This window comes from Chaetodon trifascialis, chromosome 24, assembly GCF_039877785.1.
Source record: "Chaetodon trifascialis isolate fChaTrf1 chromosome 24, fChaTrf1.hap1, whole genome shotgun sequence".
NCBI lineage: Eukaryota > Metazoa > Chordata > Actinopteri > Chaetodontiformes > Chaetodontidae > Chaetodon > Chaetodon trifascialis.
Window position 1 is genome coordinate 7,621,595 of NC_092079.1, and position 14,413 is coordinate 7,636,007.

General features: G+C 44.8%; 1 protein-coding gene across 1 annotated transcript; it reads right to left on the reverse strand.

Annotated features, from left to right (window-relative positions):
- Positions 1-270: 270 nt before the first annotated feature.
- On the reverse strand, positions 271-8,910 carry igfbp5a (insulin-like growth factor binding protein 5a). Its single transcript, XM_070957656.1, has 4 exons — positions 8,022-8,910; positions 3,614-3,825; positions 3,101-3,220; positions 271-2,974 (listed from the first exon to the last, which is right to left on the reverse strand). Exons 1-4 carry the CDS (start codon positions 8,353-8,355, stop codon positions 2,837-2,839), a joined length of 804 nt encoding a protein of 267 aa, XP_070813757.1. The 5' UTR covers positions 8,356-8,910; the 3' UTR covers positions 271-2,836.
- Positions 8,911-14,413: the final 5,503 nt, after the last annotated feature.

The window sequence follows — 14,413 nt, forward strand, 5'->3', positions numbered from 1 at the left end:
ACTAAAGTAAGAAGGTACACCATGTGGGGACCATGAATGTCTGTGCAGAACCTTTATTGAGATATTTCAGTCTGGATGTCGCCATGTTGCTCGCTATGTGTTGAATCTTTGTAAAATGTGCCTCACCTTTGGTAACCCAGTGAGTGATGTCACAGCAGGCAGTTTTGCCTTTGACAGCAGGTGGAAACAACCTGCATGGAGAACCACATCAGTGCACGTAACAGTGTCAAGGTCGCAAAGATAACAGCCACAAAAGAACTGACTCAACAATTTGGCAGCGTTCACACGTTTCTGTGAGTACACGAACTTTATTTAAATAGTGATTTGTCATTACAAAACAAAAGAGTACATCAATTACACGCCTGATAAATATTTCACCATAATGTTCACATTAATCTTTTTGTCTAACTGAGATTCTGAAATGCTCAAAGTGTCACTGTGTTAGTGTGCTGGAACATGAGAGAGGAGTTTCAATGGGAGGGACTGGCTGATGAGCCCCTGTCGATGCTCTCTTAATGTCATCGTGATGAGGCCTGTGGAATGTCTGAGATTACAGGAGTCTTTAACTGAACAAAAAGAGGATCTAAAGAAACTTTTGAGCGGGACAGCAAAGATTTTGTCCTCTGTTCAGCAGCGCTTGACTGTGAGATTGAGATAATCTTTGTCGGCAACCGACTGAAAACCAAAATCAAACAACAAACAAAAATCTGTCCGCATCCACGCCTATAATTGTTTTCCTCTTTTGTGCCGCTGCTCATTCAACAACACGATGGGTCCACATGCAAATCAAAATTCAAAGTGGCGCGGGTCAGAAGGCACTTGAATTTCCATACGAACTCTACAACCTCGCTCTTTGCAGGATAAACCTGAGAGCAAGTGGCCGTCGGCTGGCAGATTTGCCTGTGCGGTGGCAGTGGAGACCCTGCACGTGGAAACATAAACAACGTGAGGCCTTTGCATACGATTTGTGTGTGGAGGGAAATGCACAGCGCTGCATTTTGTCGCACAGTAGCTTGGGTAGGCCGGGCTTGTGAAAATTTAAGCCAGAGTTTTCTGCAGCTGAGAACTATAAGGGCACATACAGTACAGTACACACACATTCATACAGACACACGCAGGAGCATGCAAACACACACTCACACACTGTACATACATTTACAAACAGTGGATGCAGTTGTCCGGACTTGAAAAAGGCGAGTGTTAGATAGCTAACCTTTTACAGTACAGTACAGAATGCTTATTTCTGAGGTTTTATCCTAATTGCTGGTTCAGGACAGTACCATGGGTCTGTCTGAGGTGGTCATTTCACTTTATGAGGGCTTGATCACCTAAAATATAGCCAAGTTTGACAAGCAGAGGCATCCAAGAGTCATCTGGTAGTGGCAGAGCAATGAGCTACAGTTACGGCTATGTGCACCGCAAGGACGAAGGTTTAGCCAGAGCTGAGTGATGTTAACATGGTCCCACAGTGATTTTACTGAAACTGAGATGCAGGATGCAATCATCTCTCATCCGCCTTTTTCATTCATACCCCTTTATGCTAATTTTCACCTCTTTTCTGGGGCTATGCAATGACGCACGTTGAAATTTCGGTGGTTGCCACCTAACATAGCCAAGAACATAATTTATTGTTTTTTACAGTCTAGGGGAACGACGTGCAACAACGATTTTGTTCTTCGGATTGTGCAAGATGCAAAACTGTCACTGTCCTCCGTACTGCTTGCTACTGGTCCCTGTTTTCTGGGGCGCATTCATGTCGACAAACGTGACACACCAGAAATCCAAAAAATAAGACAAACAAACTTGTCCTCTGGCAACAGAAAAGGAGTCAGTTGCTTAAAAACACACTAATTTTGGGGTATAACTGGCAAAAACATTTACATGAGTCATAAACATGCTGTTGTTGATTTTGATTTGAGAAACTTGAGCATTGGTTTCTATTACTTGGACTCCAAGAAGTTAGAAGAAATAGTCCAAGAAATAGTCCGGCACTTAACCCCCCACTCACCCATGAAACATCAAACTTTGTTTGTACGGATTAAACAAACAGCAGCAAATAGCATGTTAATTAAAGGGCTTTAGAAGTGCTAGTAGGTGGATTTTGTTGCATTTCAACAGAGCCAAGCGAGCTATCATGCTAAGCTAACCAGCTGCAAATAAATTCCTTTCACACAATATCAGACTATTCTCTTTTATGTGTGCAGACTTCTGTTAACTGCTGAAGTGGACAGTGATTTTCTGAATCTGCAAAAACAATGATAGCTATCAAGCTGACATGGCATCAGAAATGGCTGTCAGCTGAGTCTGCCCACTCATGAGTTGGTTTTCCCTTGTAATGACAGTCTAATACACCCAGCCTCCTACAGGGATCCTTCCCAGACCAAGAACAGCTTAATCATCTTTCATGCCAATCATCGTCATGATGAAAATAAGGGGGAAAAAATGATTTTTAGCCACATTTAAAGTATGTCTTGTCCCAGAATTTCTTGAAGTAAATTTAGCAATAGACTCATAAGTACACAACATATTATCAGTATCATACAAATATATATAATCCTCTATTATCTATGGATATAAAGAGGTGAGGTGTTAGCTAACCTCAGACATAGTATACAGTCAGTGGGGAGCCAGAGACCTACATGTGCAGATTTTTCACCCAAGCAAGCTTTTCAGTTCAGCTCCCCTTGAAAACAAACAAAAACAACGCAGTCCATCACACCTGACCATATATATAAGCATTTGTGCCATATTTTCCTGATTGGCAGTCATTAAGTGTGCTAGCTTGATTGGCAGGTTTTAAGAAGATCGGGGCTCAACGGGCACGAGCACTTCACTCTCATTCGTTGCTGTTGCTGCTGCTGTCGAGGTCTTTGCACTGCAGGTCTCCTCCGGCGTAGTTGATGCCGGGGATTTTCACGCCAAAGCGGTCGACGCACCAGCAGATCCCCCTCCTCCGACCACGGGACGGCTTACACTACAAGAAACAAGTTGACAGGGAGGGATGAGATACTTGGACGGTTAAAAGGTTTCAGTTGCGTCAAGATGCTGTAGCTATAAAGCAGATGTGACCCTTGTCTGGCATAGAAAGATGGATTCATACCTGTTTGCGCTTGAAGAAACCCTTCTTGTCACAGTTGGGAATGTACAGAGAGAGAGCCAACACCCTTGAAGTGTCCTTCATGCTCTGAATGAGATTATCCAGTCTCCTCCTGCAGGGCCCCTGCACACACATACACAGGTGTGAGTGTTTGCATGGTCAAAATGTGTGTTTGCGAGTTATGGTTCAAAATGCCATTGAAAGTTACCCAAGAAATCAGGAAAAAGGAGGCGGGAAATACCTCCACTGATGAGGACGAAAGTAATTTTGCATTTCACTCTGTTCACACCATGTTGTCAGGTGAGAAAATGGCCCTGCGGGCATCTTGGCTGATTTGTCAGGACTGGTTTCTTTATAAAGTTTGACGCAGTATCAAAGGTTTGTCTGGTTAAGTACTGTACGTTTGTTTGCCAGTATCCAAACAAAAAAATGGTTCAGATAAATCAATCAGTGAGGCTAAAGCTTCCCTCTGAGCTGAGTCAGTTTTTCACTCTTGGTAATCCCTGCTTCACTTACAAACTCAGGCTCCAGTTTATCCATGCTGAGCGGTGAGAAGTCCAAGTTGCTGGTGGGTCCCAGCCTGGCCAGCTGCTTCTTGCGGTCCTTAGCCTGCTTCATGGCCTGCGCCTTCCGACTGCTGATGTGGTCTCTTCCATATAAGGGCACCTTGGTTTGGGGCGGCACGGACTCAGGGACGGGTAGCACGGCGTCATCAAGAGACTCTCCGTCTGAAAGGGAGGCATAGACAGGCGAGATCGTTAGCATGCACCTTTGGGATTTATTAGAGGTACCCTGTTGGGTTTTATTGTAAACAGTAAGTTGTGTTTACATACAGTGTTTCTTTCCAAAGTGCACCATGTGTATCCTTTAGGCCTAACAAAAAGTAGTGCATGCATTTCCTTCCTCATAACACATTCGCAAAGCTGATTGTTTCCTGAAAACTGCATTGTGTGCATCCATCAGGAGTTTTCTTCTCTGCCTTTTTCTGGTGCTTCGCTAAATTTCTTGGGGCTTTCAGCACCATCATGTCTCATCAGTGGCGGAGTTGACAGTTAAAGTGAGGGACATCACGTAGTCTGCATGCAATAGCAACCCCCTGCATTTAGCAGGAATGTGCATTGTGTCACATGCACGCTTGTGTTAAAGCAGTTCTCCACAGCGCTACGAGTGGACAAAACCCCCACAGGGCTCTTTTAAGTCTCAAAAATGTCATGATTAAAAACTTGCTTTGCCCTAAAAATCGAATTGAAAAACTTCCTTTTCAGTTCTGCTGTTAAATCTAATTAAATTTCTAAACTGGTTTAAAGCTGCTAATTCACAATTTACCTAACTAAATTTACCTAACTTAACTAAAAAAGTCCAGCTGCAATTATCTGAAGCTTGATTCACAGAGGATGACTGTTATCAGAGGATTCATCACAGCATGGTCTGCAATTTCAACTGGAACTTTACAAATTACAGACAAACAGGATTAAAATAACCAATGATGCCTATTATTGCAAACAACTTAATGTCCACAGGTGTGATATTCGTCCTGTGCGTACAGGGCTTCAAAGCATTTTTCTGTTGCTTTCAAGAGACTGCTTGAAGAAGGGACGGCTCCACCTGCAGACATACCTGTCTGAGCGGCTACAATGGAAGCTAAGCTCATTTGTTAACGTCACAGCACGAAATGATGATTTCACTGCAGCGGATGAATGCTTATTTAGCACAGTTAGTGGCGACTGGCCAGTTTCAGATTGGATGTGTTGACATACGGAACAACATAGCCTACATTTATGGCAAGTTAGGTTGCCAGTTTGGGGTATATGTAGACCAGGGGTTTTAAAACTTTTATAGCCGTGACCTAAATGAGATATTTAGTCTCACCCTGGCACCCAGGCCCATGAAAACATGCTATTACACTTGTCATGTGGCAAGCCACCAGAAACAGCCGCAGCCCATTTTGGGTCCCAGCCCCCATAGAAGCCCTCATGTTCATGCATCTTTCATCCGTGCAAAAATACAGCTCTTGGCTAAATTTTGGGGAGTCGCACACAGTTGCACAGACCTCAGCGCTCGCCCCTCTCCCTCGTCCCACACTTGCCTCATACGACCACAGCCAGTGTTTTGAGGCCAGAATGAGCGGCTGCAGCTTTCTTTCCCCAAAGCACTTTTAACTGATATTTCACTTCATTTATAGCTTTAATGCATTAGACTTGTACGTGTCCTAAGCCACAGCTGGCCCATTTCCACCGCTGTGTCACGCACTTGTTTCCGTTTCATTTTGGCAGATTGAAAATTCTGCATATAAACCCCTTCCATTTCTGCACTGACGTGATCGCTAAGCTACTAAGCTAACTGGGCGGTGAAACAAGGTCATCGCCACGTTGCAAATGATGCTTAAAACCTCCCAAGCCACCCCCCCCACCCCACCATCATGATGAAGATCATCATGATGTCATCCATCCACATAATGACATGTTCTTGGAAAAAGCGACAGAGATTCCCCCTATCCTCCAGTCTCCTGCAGAGAAAGCCGAAGCAGATCAGCAGCCGGTGTGAGTCCAATCAAGTCCTCACTTGCTAATCCTTCAGCTTGTCTAATCTGACCTGTGCTGACTGATCACGTCTTTCATTTTCTTTCTTCCTCTCCCTTTTCCTCTTTGTTTGAACTGTGAGACGTGGTGATCCTGGAGAGCCGGATCCCTGCAGGAACTAGTGACAGAAAACTCTGTCCATGCTTCTTTCCTTCCTTTATTTACTCTTGACAGGAGAGCTTCCTTTCTTGTTTCATCTAATGAAGGAATCTGTTTTCCAGGTTAGAGTAAGAGCTTGTGTTGCTCTTTTCTGATGTTAGACACATAATTAATGTGCAAAATGCTCAGAATGCACACATGCATGTAGCAGTGCAAAATCACACAAAATCACACATGTACTCAAATGCACCTTTTTTGCAACTCCTCTCATATCATTTTATCTCATTTTGTAGCTCTTCTCAAGCATCTATAAAACATGTTTTTGCTATGAGGTGTGTATTTATCAGTGGGCACACAGGTTTTGTACAATTCATGTGCTGAGAGAGCGCCCAGCAGGAGATGTGGAGTTAATGGAGAAGCTGGCTGACGGGCAGACAGATGGGGGATCAGTAACCCACGCTCAGCCTGCATTCTGCTGAATCACTGCACAGCCTGGGCCTGCCTGCAGTGCTGTGACGGAGGGAGGGAGAGGAGACAGATGAAGAGACCAGGGTGGGACTAACAAAGAGTGGTGGGAGGGAGCAAAGGATAGAGTGGGAAAGGGAAGAGGGGATGAATAGAAGATTGGGAGATTTTTTTTGCCTTTTTTTTGGTTATACAACAATTTCAAAGATGCAGAGCTGCTCCGAAGGCTGAAACTCGCCAAATGATCAGTTTTAGTGCAAAATGACTTGCAAAATTTCATGGTGAAAAGGGAATCTCAGAAAACAAAAAATGGGCAGCAAATGTCAGACTGCTTGCTGAACAAGCTTGATATAATTTGTATTTGAATGCCTCTTGTCTTCCGTCTTTTGTTTCTGGACTTGACTCCACTTATCCAGAAAAACTGCGGTTCTCTGCCTCAGCCCACTGAGGTTTAACACAGCCAGTGGGATTATTTATGTTTCCAGAGTCTACACTAAAACCCCAATCTGCCGGAAAATAAAGCATGAGACAGAATGGAAAGGGTGAAACTGGGTATGTGGGGGAGAAGAATAGGTTGGGAAAAGATGAAGAGGGACAGTAGCCAGGCAGGGAAAGAGGAGAAGAGGCAGTGTGGTGGGAGAGAATAGAGCGACGGAGACAAAAAGCTGGGTTAGGTGTGGGAAAAGGGACAGGTGGTAGATGCATGGGACCTGACAAAGAAAGGCTTAAAGACAAAAAAAAAAGTCAAAAGAAAAGACAAGAAACCGTAGAGGAAGGGAAAAGGGCAAAATATGATTTCACACCTTGGATAGAGTGAGGGCAAGGGCCACGAGCCAACATTTCCCACAAAGCTCTCCACAAAGTGCTCCCAAGCAGACAGAGTGACTGTCCCTGAACTGCCATTCAAAGGAGCCAGCGAGGAGCCTCGCGGAGCACCACCTGTAATCATCTCCCTCTCTTTATGTCGGCTGGGGGGCCCTGAGGCGATGGGCCACTCACACGAAACCCACTGATTTAAGTCTTGCAGCCCCACGAGGGGCCTTTCAAACTGAGATGACAGGTTGATTGGCGCTCAGCACCAATTGTTGACAGAGTTCACGGGGTCAGGGTGCACGGGGGGGCTCTTGAGACATGTGCCTCAGTAATGACAGGTGTCAGCTCATCTTCAAGGGGGCTGTGAGCTGACCCACATCAGCCTCGCTGGCTCTAAAAGAGACAAGGTGACAGAGGGGGGCACCTAAACTCACTTCACCCTCCTTTTTGAACCCCACCTTTACAAAACATAAAGTAAATTCACAGCTTGCATGTTGGAGCACAGTTTTATGACAGGGTGTGAAATAGCGTAAGAGTGTGTCCACTGCATCACTGGCTGACTCTGTGTGTATGTGTGTGTGTGTCACTTGAGGGCTTCATTAAAATTCCTTCATGGACAAGGGAGGAGTGACACCTCTGTCCAGCTGTTTGCTATTTCTTTGCACCAGAGCCTTTTAGATCTTTGGCTTCATGCACTTGAAACGTTATCAGCTGACATCAATATTAGACTTATCAAAATGATTGCTAAGGAGAGCACCACAGGTGTAATGCCGTAACCTGACTTTAAAGTCCTACAGAGGAGAATAACGTGGGGAAGAGAAGATAAAAGATGCTTCACACTGACTTTAATGATTAAAAGCCATAAATGAATGGCTCAATTAATTCAGTCAAGCAGTTAAAGTCAGTGACCTGTAAAAGCGTCAGTGCAGCCTCTGTGATCTGAATCAGTCACCTCTCCGCAGGCCTACCTTTTGACGGGTGCAGCAGTTTATACAACTTCTCGTTCCTGCACACTCCGCGGCCGTGCAGTAGCGCGTGCAGCGGCTTCTCCTCGCCGTTCTTGGGCAGGCAGCGGAGCCCGCGCGTGCACGGCCCGGTGTACACGCCGCACGGCTGTCCCTCTTCGAGCGCGCACGTCAGGCAGCAGCCGCAGCCGGGCTCCTTCACCAGCTGGCAGCCCACCGGCACCGGTGGACACATGGACAGGGCCTTCTGATCGCACGGCTGGCACGGCACGTACGACGAGCCGCAGCCGGTTATGCTTAGCAGGGGGACCACCAGGAAGGAAACACTCAGCAGCATGGTGCGCCTGTGGTCTGAACTGCAGGGTCTGGGCCGAAACCGCAACGATTATCAACTATATCTTGTAGTGAAGCCTTTCTTTGCAAACGGTTTGAGTCCACACATCAGGGGCGGGAGTGTTGCATCCACAGGTGCTTTGCGCGCTCAAGTCCCAAATGTCACCGCATCCGATGCTCGCAGTTCGCAAAGACTCCGCTCTCCACTGCGCTGTCCTCCAACCTTGCAGCAATAAATTTAAAAAAAGAAAATATCCAGACGCCGCGTATCTCTCCCTTCACTGGTGCCGTTTACGCGCAAGCTGCTCGTCTCCAGATGATAAAGAAAGCCTGATTCCGGTTGTCGCTCTCTCTGTAGGTTATTTTACCCGCACGCTTTGTGAGCTAAATGTATAATCTGTGGCTTTGAGCTTGCCTTTTAAAAAAGAAACTGCCAGAGGCGAAGCCTATAACGATGGGTATGTCAAACAACGTTTGGAGGGGGAGGCGCACTTGTCAACTCCGTGCGCTGCGATGCTGATTTCACAGGGCGGGTGCTGGCATGCCTCCAGATCTGCCAGATACGAGACGATGCTCCTGAAGGCGGCTGAATAAGACCCTGTCTCTCTGGCTGCGCAGTGGCCGTTCAGCACTCACAAAAAGACAAAAATAATCATTATTACCATTAGTTTGCGCTTAAGAACACGGCAGATCACTTCTTAGAAGACCACGTTGTGCCAAGGGGATTCTGGAAAGTTCATTTAAATTGCTGATGAGGTTATTTGAATGACAGCCAATGAACTTCCACGCCATGCTGCTGGATTTAGAAGTCATTTTCAAGGAAGGGGGAGAAAAAAAAAAAAAAAAAAGCAGCACCTCTGAGGAAAGAATCACAAATGACCACCGTGCCATGACTGCAAGCATGCTTTGGCAGAAAAAGAAGAAAATGTGTCATAATTCAACAGAGTTCATGTCACGTTGGTATTATTATGGGAAACGTGGTTTGTTTTGTTTGAGAAAAATGTTTCTAGGGTCAACAGAACTGAATGATAATAATAGATTTGCTTTAATGGACCAAAACTCAGTGGAGAGAGCTTGACAAAATATTTATGGCTCAGTGTGTTTCTGGCTTCCAGATAAGAACATGGTGATTTTTGCATGTTCCACTGCTCACAGAAACCATAAAAATAAATACAGACTCGCTTGACTTCCTGCTCTTCCTCAGACTGACATTTTTTACAGTGTTCATCCACATACAAATGAGGGCTTTGTGGTTGAACTGAACATTAATGATCTCCTGTCTTCCTCTCTGTCACAAGATACAAGCAGCCCTGCTGGGTCTCCACCGTGCTGCACACCATATGCAACACTCAAATTCCTAGTTTGGTTTCTTGATCCAAGAAATAATGGTGTCCGGGCTTGGGACTGGTCTAAATCAGAAATCCCAGATGCTGATCTCCATCAAATAGTTGTTCGACATCACCTCCTTGGAAGTCACAGTCAGATACTTATATTGACCACAAACATGGTTTTGTTCCCCTGTGGAGCTGCCAGATGGATACAGACACCCCACTACACCCTAACATGTGTCATTTTCTTCTTTCTTTGTCCATAACAGAAACCTTTTCGTGAAATCTGACCATGTCGTGGCACCAAATACACTTATTATATAACAAAACTTAAGGCTTTCAAAGTTAAGGGTGGGTTCCTGCTTGTGAAACAAGAACGCTTTTAAAATTCCCCTCAGATATCTTTGGGTTTCTCTCTTCTGCCAGAGTACTGTAGCTTTAAATATTTGTGCGATGCTGTCTTAACCATAACAAATGTATCCTCCGAAGATCTGCTCAATGACTCGCTGTTATAGGTCCAGATCAGGGCAAACCGCACTCAGACTGACCTTACTTTATGACTCAGCGAGGTCAGTGTCCAGCGAGATAAGTGGCCAGCTTTCATGGAGTGTAACTGAGTACAAAATGCTCATAATTCACTTGATGTTTTGGCAGATACCAATATGTGTCTGAGGATTGTAGATGATCAGCATGTTTGTGTTTTTAGTAAACAGAGTCCCTGCAGAGTCCAACAGGAGTTAATTTAATGCTTTTGACCCTGGTCATGTTCATCCTCTTGGAGCAGGCTGCGTTTGCCTTGTTTCATGTCTTGATTACTTGGTTTTATTTACCTCTTTGCTTACATCCTGTTATTCTCCATCATACTTTTGCACTTCAAGTGGAGTTTTAGCATCCGGTGATGGGATAAATCCAATTGAAAATGTTTTTAAGGTCAGTCAGGACTGAAACTGACCTTTGGAAAAGGTACGTGGAGCTTTTTTTGTGCTGCCTCCGCGTTCACTTCCTCTCCCTCCCTTTCCCCCAATTGTGAAACTCCATTCAGCTCATCCGACCCCTTTGCCTTTGCCCTTGACCTTTGCGCCATATCAGGTGTCAAATGACGTCACACGAGGCGGAAAGGTCAGCTCAGCATCGCCCACACAGCCCTTTCATTTCCCTACCTGGCCAGATTTGAAGACAGAGCGCCTTTCAGACTGGAAACCTGTGCGACGCATCTGTCTTTCACAGGTTCCAGCAAAAAAGCCCCCTCTCAAAGACCGTCCTGAGACTCTCCTACACATTTATGATTCATAAATTGATGATTTATTACCCAGAGGCATATTGGCAAAGCTAATATGTCTACAGTTGTTTTGTTGTCTCCAGATGTGAGACGAGCTTCGGTCCAAGTACTGCTGGGCTTTGTAAAACCCACTGCTACATCTGTTAGGTTGGGTTTTCTGTATAGTTTGGGTCTGAGTCAGCTGGCATATATGGGCCATATGATGCACAGATGGTGCTTCTCTGTGTTCTGTACTGAGGTGAATGGTTGGGATTTTCTTTGAATTTCAGCCCAGGATTAAATAAGTGCTGAGGTTTCAGTGTCAGGTCTGATTGAGGTTTTAATGGGTATCTATATTAGCAAGTGTATGTTCCTTTTGCAACACCCCAGCTGTTTAGGGGTGTAGTGGTGCACAAAATCCACGGTTCAGTACATAACTTGGCTTTATTCTTGGTTAGGTAGGTTTAGCTTGGGCTTGGTAATGCTGGAACACAGTTTTCATCCGTTCCACCACTCTTAGTCCAGTGTTGCTGTAACTTCCTGGGAAACCACAACACTCCCAGACAGCTTTTCCAGCTCCAGTTTTTCCTTTTGTGTTCGCGCCACAAATTGCACTTTAAAAGCCCTGCACCCCCACAGCACAGGTGTTTTCACTTACCGTGGCTGATTGGAGCTCTTCTCTGAACCGTGCTTGACTCTCCTGTTAGCTTTCAGTGCACCTGTTAGGAAAGGACAAATTACACCTCACATAACTCTCAGTCTAGTTGCATCAACTGTAAACCTGAGCAGAGGTCCGATTAGCCAAGTGGAAAAACTTATGTGTGTGAGCATGTCCTTTAAGATTTGCACATGCTAACCGAATTAGAGAGTACAAGACTAATTTGATTTGGTCGTCAGGACATACTGAACCGAAGAAGTCACACGTCCCGTACCGGCTGGTTCAGGACAAATAAACATGTTACACCCTGAGCTGTGTTCCAGTTCAGGGACTGAATCCTCCAAAGTCCACAGTTCTAGACTAAATATGTCATATAACGGATTAATGAGGATTGTATTATTCAAAATGCTTCTCAAAAAATATGGTTGCAACCACAGTGTATTTTTTTGTCTCTCAAAATGTGCCCAGGTGTCAAACTGAATTTGGGAACTTTGGTGTGACCGCGGCATATTCACCAGGTGTTTTGTGTTAAGATCATCATTGATCAGTGAGACCAATAAAAAAGCCACTGCAGGATGCAAATAATGGGATTTCAGGTGCCTTTAGTCGCTGTTCTGGAGCTTTCAATCATATAGTTGTCATGAAGTTACCATTTTCTTCTGAGCACCTCAAGGATTTGTCATACATGTTGCCAGAACAGCCTCTAAATAGACATTGTGTTTTTCCCCCCTCAACCACTGTTTCCTATATTAAGCATTAACGTTGTGTTTTGTCTTGTTGGCGACCGAGACGTGCTGTTCATCGCAGGGAAAAAATTAATTGATATGCATGGAGTTTATGATAAGTTGGTGTGAAATATTGCAGTTCTGCCATTTGTACCATAAACTCAGACTCACTGGTATTTAAGTTTTATGTGTTATTTTAAGACAACCTCCAGGTGATAAACTTGTAAATCTCTGACTTGGCACGTTGTCGAGCAGCACCTGAATGCACCATTAGGTCTCAGTGGGGCGAGATTATGTAATTTGGTGACGTAGCACAAGTTCAGGTCCCAGTCTTCAGGTTCTGTGTCCCTTAAGGGATCCAGCCAGTAATTTGGGCTGCTGAAACAGTGATGCTGACCTTTGACCTCCCTGTGAAAAGCCAATACAGAAAGCCTGTTCTCTCTCTGTTTCCATGATTTCTCACTTTTGTCAGTCTCCTCTTTTGTAAACGGAGCCCCAGACCTTGGACAAATGTTTGGCATGACACCAAAGTATTAAAAAATCAATCATTACCCATCAAAATGCTAATTTTCAGGCCTTTGTGCTCACTAGTAAGCATGTTCACTCCTGCCCTTTCTTCAGAGCAGTGCTTTAATATTTCAATACTTGTACTTTCTCAACTCCTGGGTGTGCATCAGTCAGAAAGCGATGCATCCTTTGATAATTTGGAAGCTGTCATGAGTGAGAATATTATGAAGAGGCTTGGGGAGTAACGGAATACATGAGATGACGTCCCTGTGGATTCTCAGGCAGTTTGAGAGGGATTTTTCCTCCTCAGAATTCATATATCTGACCGTTCAAGTCACCCATCTTTTGCCCCTCTTGACTACTTTCTCTCTTCCATTGTTCATCTGCTTCTGTCTGCAGCGAGGCTCTCATATCGTGACCTACTTAATCTGTTGAAGACACCGAAGCTGCTGCCGTACTCGCTCTGGAAGCGATAATAGGGCCGGAGTCGAGCGATGTCTGAACGGAGAGAATGATCAAAAGCGGAGAAAAGAAGCAACCTCAGCAGAAAATGGTTCGGAGCCGTGATACAATCTATGGGAAACAGCGCTCCAGTGTCGTATTTCTCCTCAGCCCCGGGACCTCGGGCTCATGTGCTGCATTACAGGAGAGAAAAAGTTTGCCAGACAATGAAGTAATCCTTGTGAAAGTGATATCTTGAAAGCTTGTGCTGCAAGACGCTTTCTTTTGGTTGGAAGGTTTTTTTTAGGCCAACATCTCAGTCAGGTGGCAAATCAGACATCAAGTCAGCAAAAACCTACCTTATTACATGCATCACCATCCCAAAGCCTTTATGCAACCAAGTAAACCAGTTGTATAGCTTAGCTGGGTGGCATTGCTGACTACTAGCTGCTTTACTAATAATATGCACACCATAGATGATTAAAAAGATTGCTATTTTATTTTTATTTGCCATGTTGCCAAGGTTTAAACCATCCAGTGAGATTAGCTTTTGGCTTTAAGATACTTCTACGGCTGAAAGTCTGCTTTTAAATTGATACCAGGACACGGCAACTTGAACCCAAACACCCCTTACTTAATATACAATAGCAATAATCAAAATATTTGACCTTGTTTCACTGTAAAGCTGATTGAAACATAAGATAAAGCATGAGAGTGACAGGTGGACTCACTCATCACATTCGTGTTGGGATTGATTTGTGTTCAGAAGCAGCTGAAGAGGAATCATTGTTCCCTAATGTTGAAAGGAGCCAGCTGAGGAGTTCTGATCAGAATCCCACCTGGATGTGGAGGTAGGAGACCCAGAGGCACACATCATGCTGCAGGGACTGCAGACCCAATCTGGGTCTGAGTGCATGGGCTGCTTATGAGAAAACTGATAGAAAACGGATGTACTCGCACTACAAACAGTGCATTTCTGGGCTTGAACTTGCTGCCAGTTATCACTCCAAGTGCACGCAGCTTGATGTGGATCAACAGATGACTAGTTTGTGTGACTGATGTGCACCATATGACACAGTAAGAGCTTACTGTAAGGGACAAAGCAGAGTAAACCGCTGGAAATGTGCTGAGGCAGCATGTGTTGC

Coding starts and splice junctions, on each gene's coding strand:
- igfbp5a (XM_070957656.1), bottom strand. CDS start 8,355: ATGCTGCTGAGTGTTTCCTTCCTGGTGGTCCCCCTGCTAAGCATAACC. Junction 3,221..3,613: donor ATAAACTGGAGCCTGAGTTT/GTAAGTGAAGCA, acceptor ATGTGTGTGCAG/GGGCCCTGCAGGAGGAGACT. Junction 2,975..3,100: donor GTTTCTTCAAGCGCAAACAG/GTATGAATCCAT, acceptor TGTTTCTTGTAG/TGTAAGCCGTCCCGTGGTCG.